Source organism: Triticum urartu, chromosome 1A (assembly GCF_056163025.1).
Source record: "Triticum urartu cultivar PI428250 chromosome 1A, HENAU_Tu73, whole genome shotgun sequence".
NCBI classification, from domain to species: domain Eukaryota; kingdom Viridiplantae; phylum Streptophyta; class Magnoliopsida; order Poales; family Poaceae; genus Triticum; species Triticum urartu.
The window spans coordinates 315,013,942-315,026,229 of NC_141873.1; the positions used below are offsets into that span (position 1 = coordinate 315,013,942).

Here is a 12,288-nt window from a genome sequence, read left to right on the forward strand (position 1 = left end):
TTGCAGAGAATACCTTGCTGAAAACCGCTTATCATTTCCTTCTGCTCCTCGTTGGGTTCGACACTCTTACTTATCGAAAGGACTACGATAGATCCCCTATACTTGTGGGTCATCAAGACTCTTTTCTGGCGCCGTTGCCGGGGAGTGAAGCACCTTTGGTAGGTGGAATTTGGTAAGGAAAAATTTATACACTGTGCTGAAATTTACTGTCACTTGTTACTATGGAAAGTAATCCTCTGAGGGGCTTGTTCGGGATATCTTCACCCCGACCAGTAGAGCAAAGAGTTGCTCCTCAACCTACTGAAACTACTAAAAATGAAAATGTCTGTTTTGAAATTCCTTCGGGTATGTTAGAAAAACTGCTAGCTAATCCTTTTGCAGGAGATGGAAAAAAGCATCCTGATGAGCACCTAATATATGTGGATGAAATTTGTGGATTATTTAAGCTTGCAGGTGTGCCCGGAGATGTTATTAAGAAGAAGGTATTCCCTTTATCTTTGAAGGGAGATGCATTGACATGGTATAGGCTATGTGATGATACGGGGTCATGGAACTACAAACGATTGAAATTGGAATTTCATCAGAAGTTTTATCCTATGCATCTTGTTCATCGTGATCGCAATTACATATATAATTTCTGGCCTCGCGAAGGAGAAAGCATCGCTCAAGCTTGGGTGAGGCTTAAATCAATGTTATATTCATGCCCCAATCATGAGCTCTCAAGAGAAATGATTATTCAAAAATTTTATGCTCGACTTTATGATAACAATCGCACCATGCTCGGTACTTCTTGTGTTGGCTCTTTTATGATGAAGACTATTGAATTCAAATGGGATTTATTGGAAAGAATTAAACACAACTCTGAAGATTGGGACCTCGACAAAGGTAAGGAGTCAGGTATGACACCTAAGTATGATTGTGTTAAATCTTTTATGGATACCGATGTTTTCTGTAAATTTAGCACTAAATATGGACTTGACTCTGAGATAGTAGCCCCTTTCTGTGAATCTTTTGCTGCTCATATCGATCTCCCTAAAGAGAAGTGGTTTAAATATCATCCTCCCATAGAAGTAAAAGTAGTCACACCTATTAAAGTTGAAGAAAAGTCTGTCACTTATAATGATCCTATTGTTCCTACTACTTATGTTGAGAAACCACCTTTTCCTGTTAGGATAAAAGATCATGCTAAAGCTTCAACTATGGTTTGTAAAATCAATATTAGAACCTATGCACCTCCTGAGAAAATTAAATTTGAACCTAATATTGCTATTGTTAAAGATCTCTTGTCTGATAATATTGATGGGCATGTTATTCATTTCCTTGATGAAACTGCTAGAATTGCTAAACCTTGTGCTAAAGATAAACATAGACCTGTGGTGGGCATGCCTGTTATTTCTGTTAAAATAGGAGATCATTGTTATCATGTCTTATGTGATATGGGTGCCAGTGTTAGTGCTATACCTCATGACTTATACAAAGAAATTATGCATGATATTGCACCTGCTGAGATAGAAGATATTGATGTCACAATTAAACTTGCCAATAGAGATACTATTTCACCAATTGGAATTGTTAGAGATGTTGAAGTCTTGTGTGGGAAAACTAAATATCCTACTGATTTTCTTGTTCTTGGTTCCCCACAAGATAGCTTTTGTCCCATTATATTTGGTAGATCCTTCTTGAACACAGTTAATGCTAAGATAGATTGCGAAAAGGATGTTGTTACTATTGGTTTAGGTGATATGTCTCATGAATTTAATTTCTCTAAATTTAGTAGACAACACCGTGAAGAGGAATTGCCTAGTAAAGATGAAATTATTGGTCTTGCTTCTATTGCCGTGCCTCCTAGTGATCCTTTAGAACAATATTTGCTAGACCATGAAAATGATATGTTTATGAATGAAAGAAGGGAAATAGATGTAGTATTCTTTGAACAGGAACCCATCCTGAAACACAATTTGCCTGTTGAAATCCTAGGGGATCCTCCTCCACCCAAGGGTGACCCCGTGTTTGAGCTCAGACCATTACCAGATACTCTTAAATATGCTTATCTTGATGAAAAGAAGATATATCCTGTTATTATTAGTGCTAACCTTTTAGAGCATGAAGAAGAGAGATTATTGAAAACTCTGAAGAAGCACCGTGCTGCTATTGGATATACTCTCGATGATCTTAAGGGCACTAGTCCCACTCTATGTCAACATAAAATAAATTTGGAGAAAGATGCCAAACCAGTTTGTGATCACCAACGACGGTTGAATCCTAAGATGAAAGAAGTGTTAAGAAAGGAAATACTAAAACTTCTGGAGGCAGGTATTATTTATCCCGTTGCTGATAGTCAGTGGGTAAGTCCTGTCCATTGTGTCCCTAAAAAGGGAGGTATTACTATCGTTCCTAATGATAAAGATGAATTGATTCCTCAAAGAATTATTACAGGTTCTAGGATGGTAATTGATTTCTACAAATGAAATAAGGCTACTAAAAGATCATTACCCCTTACCTTTTAGTGATCAAATGCTAGAAATATTATCCAAACATACACATTTTTGCTTCCTAGATGGTTATTCTGGTTTCTCTCAAATACCCGTGTCAGCTGATGATCAATCTAAGACCACTTTTACTTGCCCGTTCGGTACTTTTGCTTATAGATGTATGCCTTTTGGTTTATGTAATGCACCTGCTACCTTCTAAAGATGCATGATGGCTATATTCTCTGACTTTTGTGAAAAGATTTGTTAGGTTTTCATGGACGATTTTTCCGTCTATGGATCCTATTTTGATGATTGCTTAAGCAACCTTGATCGAGTTTTGCAGAGATGTGAAGAAACTAACCTTGTCTTGAATTGGGAGAAGTGCCACTTTATGGTTAATGAAGGTATTGTCTTGGGGCATAAAGTTTCTCAAAGAGGTATTAAAGTTGATAAAGCCAAGGTTGATTCTATTGAAAAGATGCCATGTCCCAAGGACATCAAAGGTATAAGAAGTTTCCTTGGTCATGCCGGTTTTTATAGGAGGTTCATTAAGGACTTCTCAAAAAATTCTCAGCCTCTCACTAATTTATTACAAAAAGATATACCATTTGTTTTTGATGATGATTGCGTAGAAGCATTTGAAATACTTAAGAAAGCATTGATCTCTACACCTATTGTTCAGCCACCTGATTGGAATTTACCTTTTGAATTTAGGAACAATTGTATTGGTGCCCCTAGTTGGGTCACACTCGACTGATTTGCCCCTAGTTTTTCAATAATTGCGGTTTTGCCCAACTCACTTCACTCGCCTTGTGTTTTTGCCCTTCTGGGGCGGTTCCGACCAATGAGCAGTCGCCACGTGGCGAACCGTGATTGGTCAGAACCGCCCTGGAAGGGAAAAACACAAGGCGAGTGAAGTGAGCTGGGCAAAACTACAATTGTTGAAAAACTAGGGGCAAATCAGTCGAGTGTGACCCAACTAGGGGCACGAATGCAAAAATCCCTTGAAATTATGTGTGATGCTAGCGATTATGCTGTAGGTGCTTTTCTAGGGCAAAGAGTTGATAAGAAATTAAATGTTATTCAATATGCTAGTAAAATTCTAGACAATGCTCAGAGAAATTATGCTACTACTGGAAAAGAATTCTTAGCAGTTGTATTTGCTTGTGATAAGTTTAGACCATATATTGTTGATTCTAAAGTAACTATTCACACGGATCATGCTGCTATTAAATACCTTATGGAAAAGAAAGATGCTAAACCTAGACTTATTAGATGGGTTCTCTTGCTACAAGAATTTGATTTGCATATTATTGATAGAAAGGGAGCTGAGAACCCCGTTGCAGACAGCTTGTCTAGGCTAGAGAATGTTCTTGACGACCCACTGCCTATTGATGATAGCTTTCCAGATGAACAATTAAATGCCATAAATGCTTCTCATGCTGCTCCATGGTATGCTGATTATGCTAACTACATCGTTGCTAAATTTATACCACCTAGCTTTACATACCAGCAAAAGAAAAAGTTCATCTATGATTTGAGACATTACTTTTGGGATGACCCACATCTTTATAAAGAAGGAGTAGATGGTGTTATTAGACGTTGTGTACCTGAGCATGAACAGGAACAGATCCTACGCAAGTGTCACTCCGAGGCTTATGGAGGACCCCATGCTGGAAATAGAACTGCACACAAGGTATTGCAATCCGGTTTTTATTGGCCTACTCTCTTCAAGGATGCCCGTAAGTTTGTCTTGTCTTGTGATGAATGTCAAAGAATTGGTAATATTAGTAGATGTCAAGAAATGCCTATGAATTATTCACTTGTTATTGAACCATTTGATGTTTGGGGCTTTGATTATATGGGACCTTTTCCTGCCTCTAATGGATATACACATATTTTAGTTGCTGTTGATTACGTTACTAAGTGGGTAGAAGCTATTCCAACTAGTAGTGCTGATCATAACACTTCTATTAAAATGCTTAAAGAAGTTATTTTTCCGAGGTTTGGAGTCCCTAGATATTTAATGACTAATGGTGGTTCACATTTTATTTATGGTGCTTTCCGTAAAATGCTTGCTAAATATGATGTTAATCATAGAATTGCATCTCTTTATCACCCATAGTCTAGTGGTCAAGTAGAATTGAGCAATAGAGAACTCAAATTAATTTTGCAAAAGACTGTTAATAGATCTAGAAAGAATTGGTCCAAGAAACTTGATGATGCATTATGGGCTTATAGAACTGCATATAAAAATTCTATGGGTATGTCTCCGTATAAAATGGTTTATGGAAAAGCATGTCACTTACCTCTCGAACTAGAACATAAGGCTTATTGGGCTATTAAAGAGCTCAATTATGATTTCAAACTTGCCAGTGAGAAGAGGTTATTTGACATTAGCTCACTCGATGAGTGGAGAACCCAAGCCTACGAAAATGCCAAGTTGTTTAAAGAAAAAGTCAAAAGATGGCATGACAAAAGAATACAAAAGCACGAGTTTAATGTAGGTGATTATGTATTGCTATACAACTCTCGATTAAGATTTTTTGCAGGAAAACTTCTCTCTAAATGGGAAGGTCCTTACGTTATCGAGGAGGTCTATCATTCCGGTGCCATAAAAATCAACAACTTCGAAGGCACAAATCCGAAGGTGGTGAACAGTCAAAGAATTAAACACTATATCTCAGGTAATCCTATAAATGTTGAAACCAATGTTATTGAAACCGTAACCCCAGAGGAATACATAAGGGACACTTTCCTGAACGTTTCAGACTCCGAAAAGGAATAGGTATGTGGTACGGTAAGTAAACTGACTCCAAAATAGTTCTAATGGCAATTTTCTTCCGTTTTGGAATATTTAGAAAAATAGAAAAATAAGAAGCAGTCCGGGAAGGACACGAGGGCTCCACGAGGGTGGAGGGCGCGCCCTACCCCCCTGGGCGCGCCCCCTACCTCGTGGGCACCTTGTGTGCTCTTCGGACTCCGTTTTCTTACACGTTACGTATTTTGGTCGGTAAAAATTCATTATATAATCTCCCGAAGGTTTTGACTCCTGTATCACACAAATTTTCCTGTCTTTGTTTCAAGCTGTCCTGCTGCAGATTAGAGCAACATGTCGTCCCAGGATTCGGAAGGAGAAAGCTATGTGGATGATTACCTTACAGATCCAAAGGTCTATGGGGATGTGGAGCATTGTGATTGGAATACGGAAGAAGAAGAGGACTATGAACCCAAGGGAAGGGAGGAGACGAGCTCAGAAGAAGATGAAGTCCCATTACCTCAACCTGGGGACATGCATGTGGAGTTCAAAAAGTCAAGCCTCCCAGATAGAGTAAAGAAACCTAAGATCGAGTGTATCCCTTTTCACCTCTTGCAGGAAAACAAGCAGGAACTATGCAAAAAGATACTGAGCCTGGAGCAGGAGATCGATGACCTAAGGGACCAAAATTCTGTCCTCGAGCGCAAATTAAGGAAGAAGCCTACGCCATCAACAAAACCATCATCTTCTTCACCAACAAAGAAGAACTGAGCATAGGTTATGGGCACTCCCCTTGGCAACTGGCAAGCTTGGGGGAGTGCCCCGATATCGTATCACCATCACTTCTATCTTTACCGCTTTTCTTAGCTCGATCCCTTTTGGTAATAGCTTAATCTAGTAGCATAAAGTTTTAGTATGATCTAGTTGTGAGTTTTGCTTTACGATCCTTCTATGTAATCGAGTCCGTGAGCTATATATAAAAAAGATTAGTGTTGAGTCAAGGGCTTGATTATTTTGCCATGATCTTGAGTGAATAAAAGAAAAGAGAAAGAATAAAAAGGAAATAAAAGAGTTCATATAGATCTTATGGAGAGTAATGAGCTCACATATAAAAAGTATGATGAATAAAAGTTGTTGAGAGTTGACAAACATAGTTTTGGTCATCGTTGCAATTAATAAGTAATAAAGAAAGAGAGGCCTTCACATATAAATATACTATCTTGGACATCTTTTATGATTGTGAGCACTCATTAAAATATGACATGCTAAAGGGTTGATGTTGGACAAGGAAGACAATGTAATAGGTTATGTTTTCTTACATCTGAGATAAATTATATTGTCATGGATCATCCAACATGATTGATCTTGCCTTTCCCTCTCATGCTAGTCAATTCTTCGCACCAAGTAGAGATACTACTTGTGCTTCCAAATATCCCTAAACCCAGTTTTGCCATGAGAGTCCACCATACCTACCTATGGATTGAGTAAGATCCTCCAAGTAAGTTGTCATCGGTGCAAGCAATAAAAATTGCTCTCTAAATATGTATGACTTATTAGTGTGGGAGAAATAAGCTTTATATGATCATGTGATATGGAAGAAATAAAAGCAACGGGCTGCATAATAAAGGTCCATATCACAAGTGGCAATATAAAGTGATGTTCTTTCGCATTAAGATTTTGTGCATCCAACCATAAAAGCGCATGACAACCTCTGCTTCCCTCTGGAAAGGGCCTATCTTTTACTTTTATCTCCTTCCTTACATAAGAGTCATGGTGATCTTCACCCTTCCTTTTTAAATTTTATCTTTTGGCAAGCACAACATGTTGGAAAGATCATGGCATATATGGCTAACTGGATGTGAGTTTTCATGAACTATTATTGTTGACATTACCCTTGAGGTAAAATGTTGGGAGGCAAAACTATAAGCCCCTATCTTTCTCTGTGTCCGATTAAAACTCCATACCCATAAGTACTGCGTGAGTGTTGGCAAATGTGAAAGACTATATGATAGTTGAGTATGTGGACTTGCTGAAAAGCTCTTATATTGACTCTTTCCTATGTTATGGTAAATTGCAATTGCTCCAATGACTGAGATTATAGTTTGTTAGTTTTCAATGAAGTTTGTGATTCATACTTGAAATTGTGATTGAATTGTTACTCTAGCATAAGATATCATATGACAAGAATTATATAAGTTGCTATTCTAAGAATGATCATGATGCCCTCATATCCGTATTTTATTTTTATCGACACCTCTATCTCTAAACATGTGGACATATTTTTCGATTTCGGCTTTCGCTTGAGGACAAGCGAGGTCTAAGCTTGGGGGAGTTGATACGTCCATTTTGCATCATGCTTTTATATTGATATTTATTGCGTTATGGGCTGTTATTACACATTATGTCACAATACTTATGCCTATTCTCTCTTATTTTACAAGGTTTACATAAAGAGGGAGAATGCCGGCAGCTGGGATTCTGGGCTGGAAAAGGAGCAAATATTAGAGACCTATTCTGCACAGCTCCAAAAGTCCTGAAACTTCACAGAAGTCATTTTCATAATATATAAAAAATACTGAGCGCAAGAAGTTCCGGAGGGGGGCCACACCCTGCTCACGAGGGTGGGGGCGCGCCCCCTACCTCGTGGGCCCCCTAGTGGCCCTCCGATGCCCATCTTCTGCTATATGGAGTCTTTCGATGAGAAAAAAAATCATACGCCATCTTCCCGGACGAGACTCCGCCGCCACGAGGCGGAACCTTGGTGGAACCAATCTAGGGCTCCGGCGGAGCTGTTCTGCCGGGGAAACTTCCCTCCGGGAGGGGGAAATCATCGCCATCGTCATCACCAACGCTCCTCTCATCGGGAGAGGGCAATCTCCATCAACATCTTCACCAGCACCATCTCCTCTCAAAACCCTAGTTCATCTCTTGTATCCAATTCTTGTCTCCAAGTTCGGGATTGGTACCTATGGGTTGCTAGTAGTGTTAATTACTCCTTGTAGTTGATGCTAGTTGATTTACTTGGTGGAAGATCATATGTTCAGATCCTATATGCATATTAATACCCCTCTGACTATGAACATGAATATGCTTTGTGAGTAGTTAAGTTTGTTCCTGAGGACATGGGAGAAGTCTTGCTATTAGTAGTCATGTGAATTTGGTATTCGTTCAATATTTTGATGAGATGTATGTTGTCTCTCCTCTAGTGGTGTTATGTGAACGTCGACTACATGACACTTCACCATTACTTGGGCCTATAGGAAGGCATTGGGAAGTAATAAGTAGATGATGGGTTGCTAGAGTGACAGAAGCTTAAACCCTAGTTTATGCGTTGCTTCGTAAGGGGCTGATTTGGATCCACATGTTTCATGCTATGGTTAGGTTTACCTTAATACTTTTGTTGTAGTTGCGGATGCTTGCAATAGAGGTTAATCATAAGTGGGATGCTTGTCCAAGTAAGGACAACACCCAAGCACCGATCCACCCACATACAAAATTATCAAAGTACCAAACGCGAATCATATGAACGTGATGAAAACTAGCTTGACGATATTCCCATGTGTCCTCGGGAGCGCTTTACATCATATAAGTGTTTGTCCAGGCTTGTCCTTTGCTAAAAAAGGATTGGGCCACCTTGCTGCACTTTATTTACTTTTGTTACTTGTTGCTCGTTACCAATTATATTATCACAAAACTATCTGTTACCTATAATTTCAGTGCTTGCACAGAATACCTTGCTGAAAACCGCTTATCATTTCCTTTTGCTCCTCATTGGGTTCGACACTCTTACTTATCGAAAGGACTAGGATAGATCCCCTATACTTGTGGGTCATCATGTAGTAGCTATAGGTTGGTGCATCGTCAGTTTGGTCACATGTGGTCCGACATGTTCCAGTGTTTCTAGCAAGATGCCCGTGTGTTGCACAAAGTTGATGGAAAAGGTAAGCACAACTTATAAATTGACGGATGGAGTACGAGTTATAGTGATGCATATAATTAAGCAAAGGGGTCGCACATGTCGGTATTCACTGGAATGAGAATGCAATAGCACAATAAGAATTAAGGCCACGATGATGCGGTCGCAGTGGTGGTTACAGGAGGCAAGAAGAAAGATGCATCCATCAACGTACGACCTCCTCCTCGTCAACTTAGTGCGCCGGGCCACCGACCGGCGGCTAAGGAGCGGCGGCTTTTGTGGCGAGGTCAAGGTGCTTCTCAGCAAAGGCATCCAAGGCTTCCAGCTGGTTGAGGAAGGCCAACGTCATAACATTCTCACTGTCCTTGTAGATACCTATGTACACGATTTGCTCGTACACGTGGGTGTGTAGGTCGACGAATTCTTGCAGGGCGAGGCGCCTCGCGGCGAGCGCGACCTCCAGGTGGACATTCTTCATGGCATCGGCGGGCAGTTGCAGGGCCACCAGTGCTTGAAAGAGGTTCCGACCATGGAGGCCGATTAGGGTGGCAAGCAATGAGGAGCCCGGGCGCGCGGGCTGGAGGAGTACGGCGATGTCGTCTGTGAGCTTCTTGAGGACGGTGAACTTGTTGGTGGTGGCAACGATCATCTGGTCCAACTGAGAGTTGTAGTTGGCATTGATGGCGGCCATCCACCAGCCGGTCGCCAACACCGTCTAGAGAGGATCCTCGGCGCCATGGACCATCTGGCACAGCCGCTGGCCGCTCGCGCGCATCGCCGCCATGGGTTTGGAGCGAGGACTTTTGCGCTTAGTGTAGGTGCTTAGACAAATGCTTTAGGTGCGTACGATGTGGTAGATGCATTGGAATGGAGGGGCGCCTTTATATGAGTGCAAACTGCGTTGCATTCACATCGTGCGACCTCTTTTCCCGGTCCTCCTCCCATTACTTCCCTCATGCATTCACGATGCTAAATTGAAGGAGGATGCATCATTGGCTGTTCAACATTTTGGGAACCGCTATCCCCTCCCCCGTCCGCATTAAAGCCGTATTGGGAACTGCGCTACCCGCTGTCAAATCAAATAGTACTGCGCCGCCCACTGCACGCCTGGCTGAACACGCCTCCTCGCCTCCATCAAACCCCTCGTTAAACCTGCATGCAAACCGAGAAACCTAATGTGGCCACACGTCCGTTCATGAGCGGGCCAGAATTAAATGCAATCACCGGCTGAGCTCCTCCCGTCCGCCCTCAGTTTAAACGAGGCCAGACGCCGGCCAAGCTCCTACCGTCCGCCCTCAATTTAAATGAGGCTAGCCAGTCAGCAAAGAATCGCACCCCTCGGCCGCTCCCCCATCTCCTCCTTCACCATTTTCTCCACTCTTCCGATGGCTTCCGAGGAGCCGTTCTCCGGCACACTACCCGGTTGGGTGGCCCGTCGAGCCCTCCGGATACGGGCGAGGCCACTCGGTGCTTCACCAACCTCGCTTGGCCTGACAGAGCCAGTTGCCGCCCCAAGCCGACACGTGGTTCAGCAACTCACCGCTCCAATTCAGCTCGATGAGGAGTGGCGAGTTGCTCCACGCCGGCACGGCGGCGAGAACGCCGGTACGGGCATCGTCGGTGCCGCGTCATACCGCGCCACCATTGTCCGCGGTGGCCGCGCCTCCCGTGTTTGTCGGTGCGACTCCTGTGCCTGCAGTCGCGCCTCCCGTGCCTACGGCAGCACCATGCAGGCAGAGACAGAAGCCGGGTGCGTGGAGAGCGACGAGTCGGTGGCCAGCTTCTCCGTGTCCGCCGCCATCATGGAGGAGAAGTAGAACACGGGAGGCCACCGCCACTTGGGTCCCATGAAGGCCACCGCCAAGGTGACAACTGCGCATTCAGGTGGTTTCTTTGCTGCTTCGTCTCTTCCGAGGACCTTCATCGACCCCACAAGTCTTTGCCGGACATGAGGAAGACAAAGGGATCTACGGGCGGCCGTTTAGATTAGGTACTCCCTCTCCGGCTGGCGGGAAATTTTTGTTCTAAGAATGGATAAATTGGATGTATCTATAACTAAAATAAGTCTAGATACATCCATTTCTAGGACAAATATTTCCCGACAGAGGGAGTATTAATTATACCAAGAGAGTCGGATTAGCACCCCTTACATCACGTAAATGTGATGAAATCCATCATGTTTATATGAAGATCCAGCTTTTTTATATGAAATCCTTCATGCTTATATGAAAACAGTCCGTGTTTGCATGAATTTCATATGGTTGGTTAGAGTTGTGAAAATGTATGCCGCTGGCATTTGATGTCGTCCTCCGCGGAAGGAAGCGGGAGGAAATTTGCTGGCTGCCGTTGGAGATGCTCTTATGTTGGAAATAATAGAGTCACATCCAATCCATTTGAGTTAATTGAGTGTAGGATTCTCCCTTTATAAAAAGTTAATTGCATGTACAGTGTGCACGTGACTTGTAGGGTGGCTACAGCTTCGTATAGAAAATTAAAAAGAAACAAGTCCATCCTTAATCTTGTATTCTAAGTACCCTGTGGGTTCCACTGTCAGTACAGTATTGAAAGAAGTATATATTAAATAAGTAATATATAATATAAAAATCTAAAGTTAAAGACAAAATTCGAACTCAGGTCATCGTGTTGCGAGCATCTGGCGCTAATCAGTCCATCACATTTTTGTTGTAGACCATGCTGGAGATATATCTCCATGTCTACTCTTATATTATACTCCATGCATTCCTAAATATTTGTCTTTTTCAGATCAAATGGACTACCACATACAGATGTGTACGTAGACATATTTTAGAGTGTAGATTCACTCATTTTGCTCCGTACGTAGTCACTTGTTGAAATCTCTAAAAAGATAAATATTTAGGAACGGAGGGAGTAGAAAACGGAGTTGGTGATGATGGTGTGAGTGCCATCCTACAATATAGGCCGCCGGATTTATATCTAACAGATAGGAAGGAAACTATGGCAATTTTAGAAAAAGCCCACACCCCTCTCCACATTTGCAAATAAGGCCTTCCCTCATTCATCCTTTTCTCCACTCTTATAAAAAACATAGTTGGTGTTGATGGTGTGCCTACCATCCTGCAATACAGGCCGTCCGATTTATATCTGACGGATAGGAAGGAAAC

General features: G+C 42.0%; 1 protein-coding gene across 1 annotated transcript in view; it reads left to right on the top strand.

Moving 5' to 3' along the window:
• The first annotated feature begins 221 nt into the window (after positions 1–221).
• The window catches only part of LOC147991024 (uncharacterized), a 76,551-nt gene continuing 64,484 nt past the window's right edge, over positions 222–12,288 (top strand). The window contains exon 1 of the mRNA XM_087538492.1: positions 222–2,313. Within this exon, the coding sequence (XP_087394618.1) occupies positions 222–2,313 (2,092 nt within the window). The remainder of the gene's footprint in view (positions 2,314–12,288) is intronic.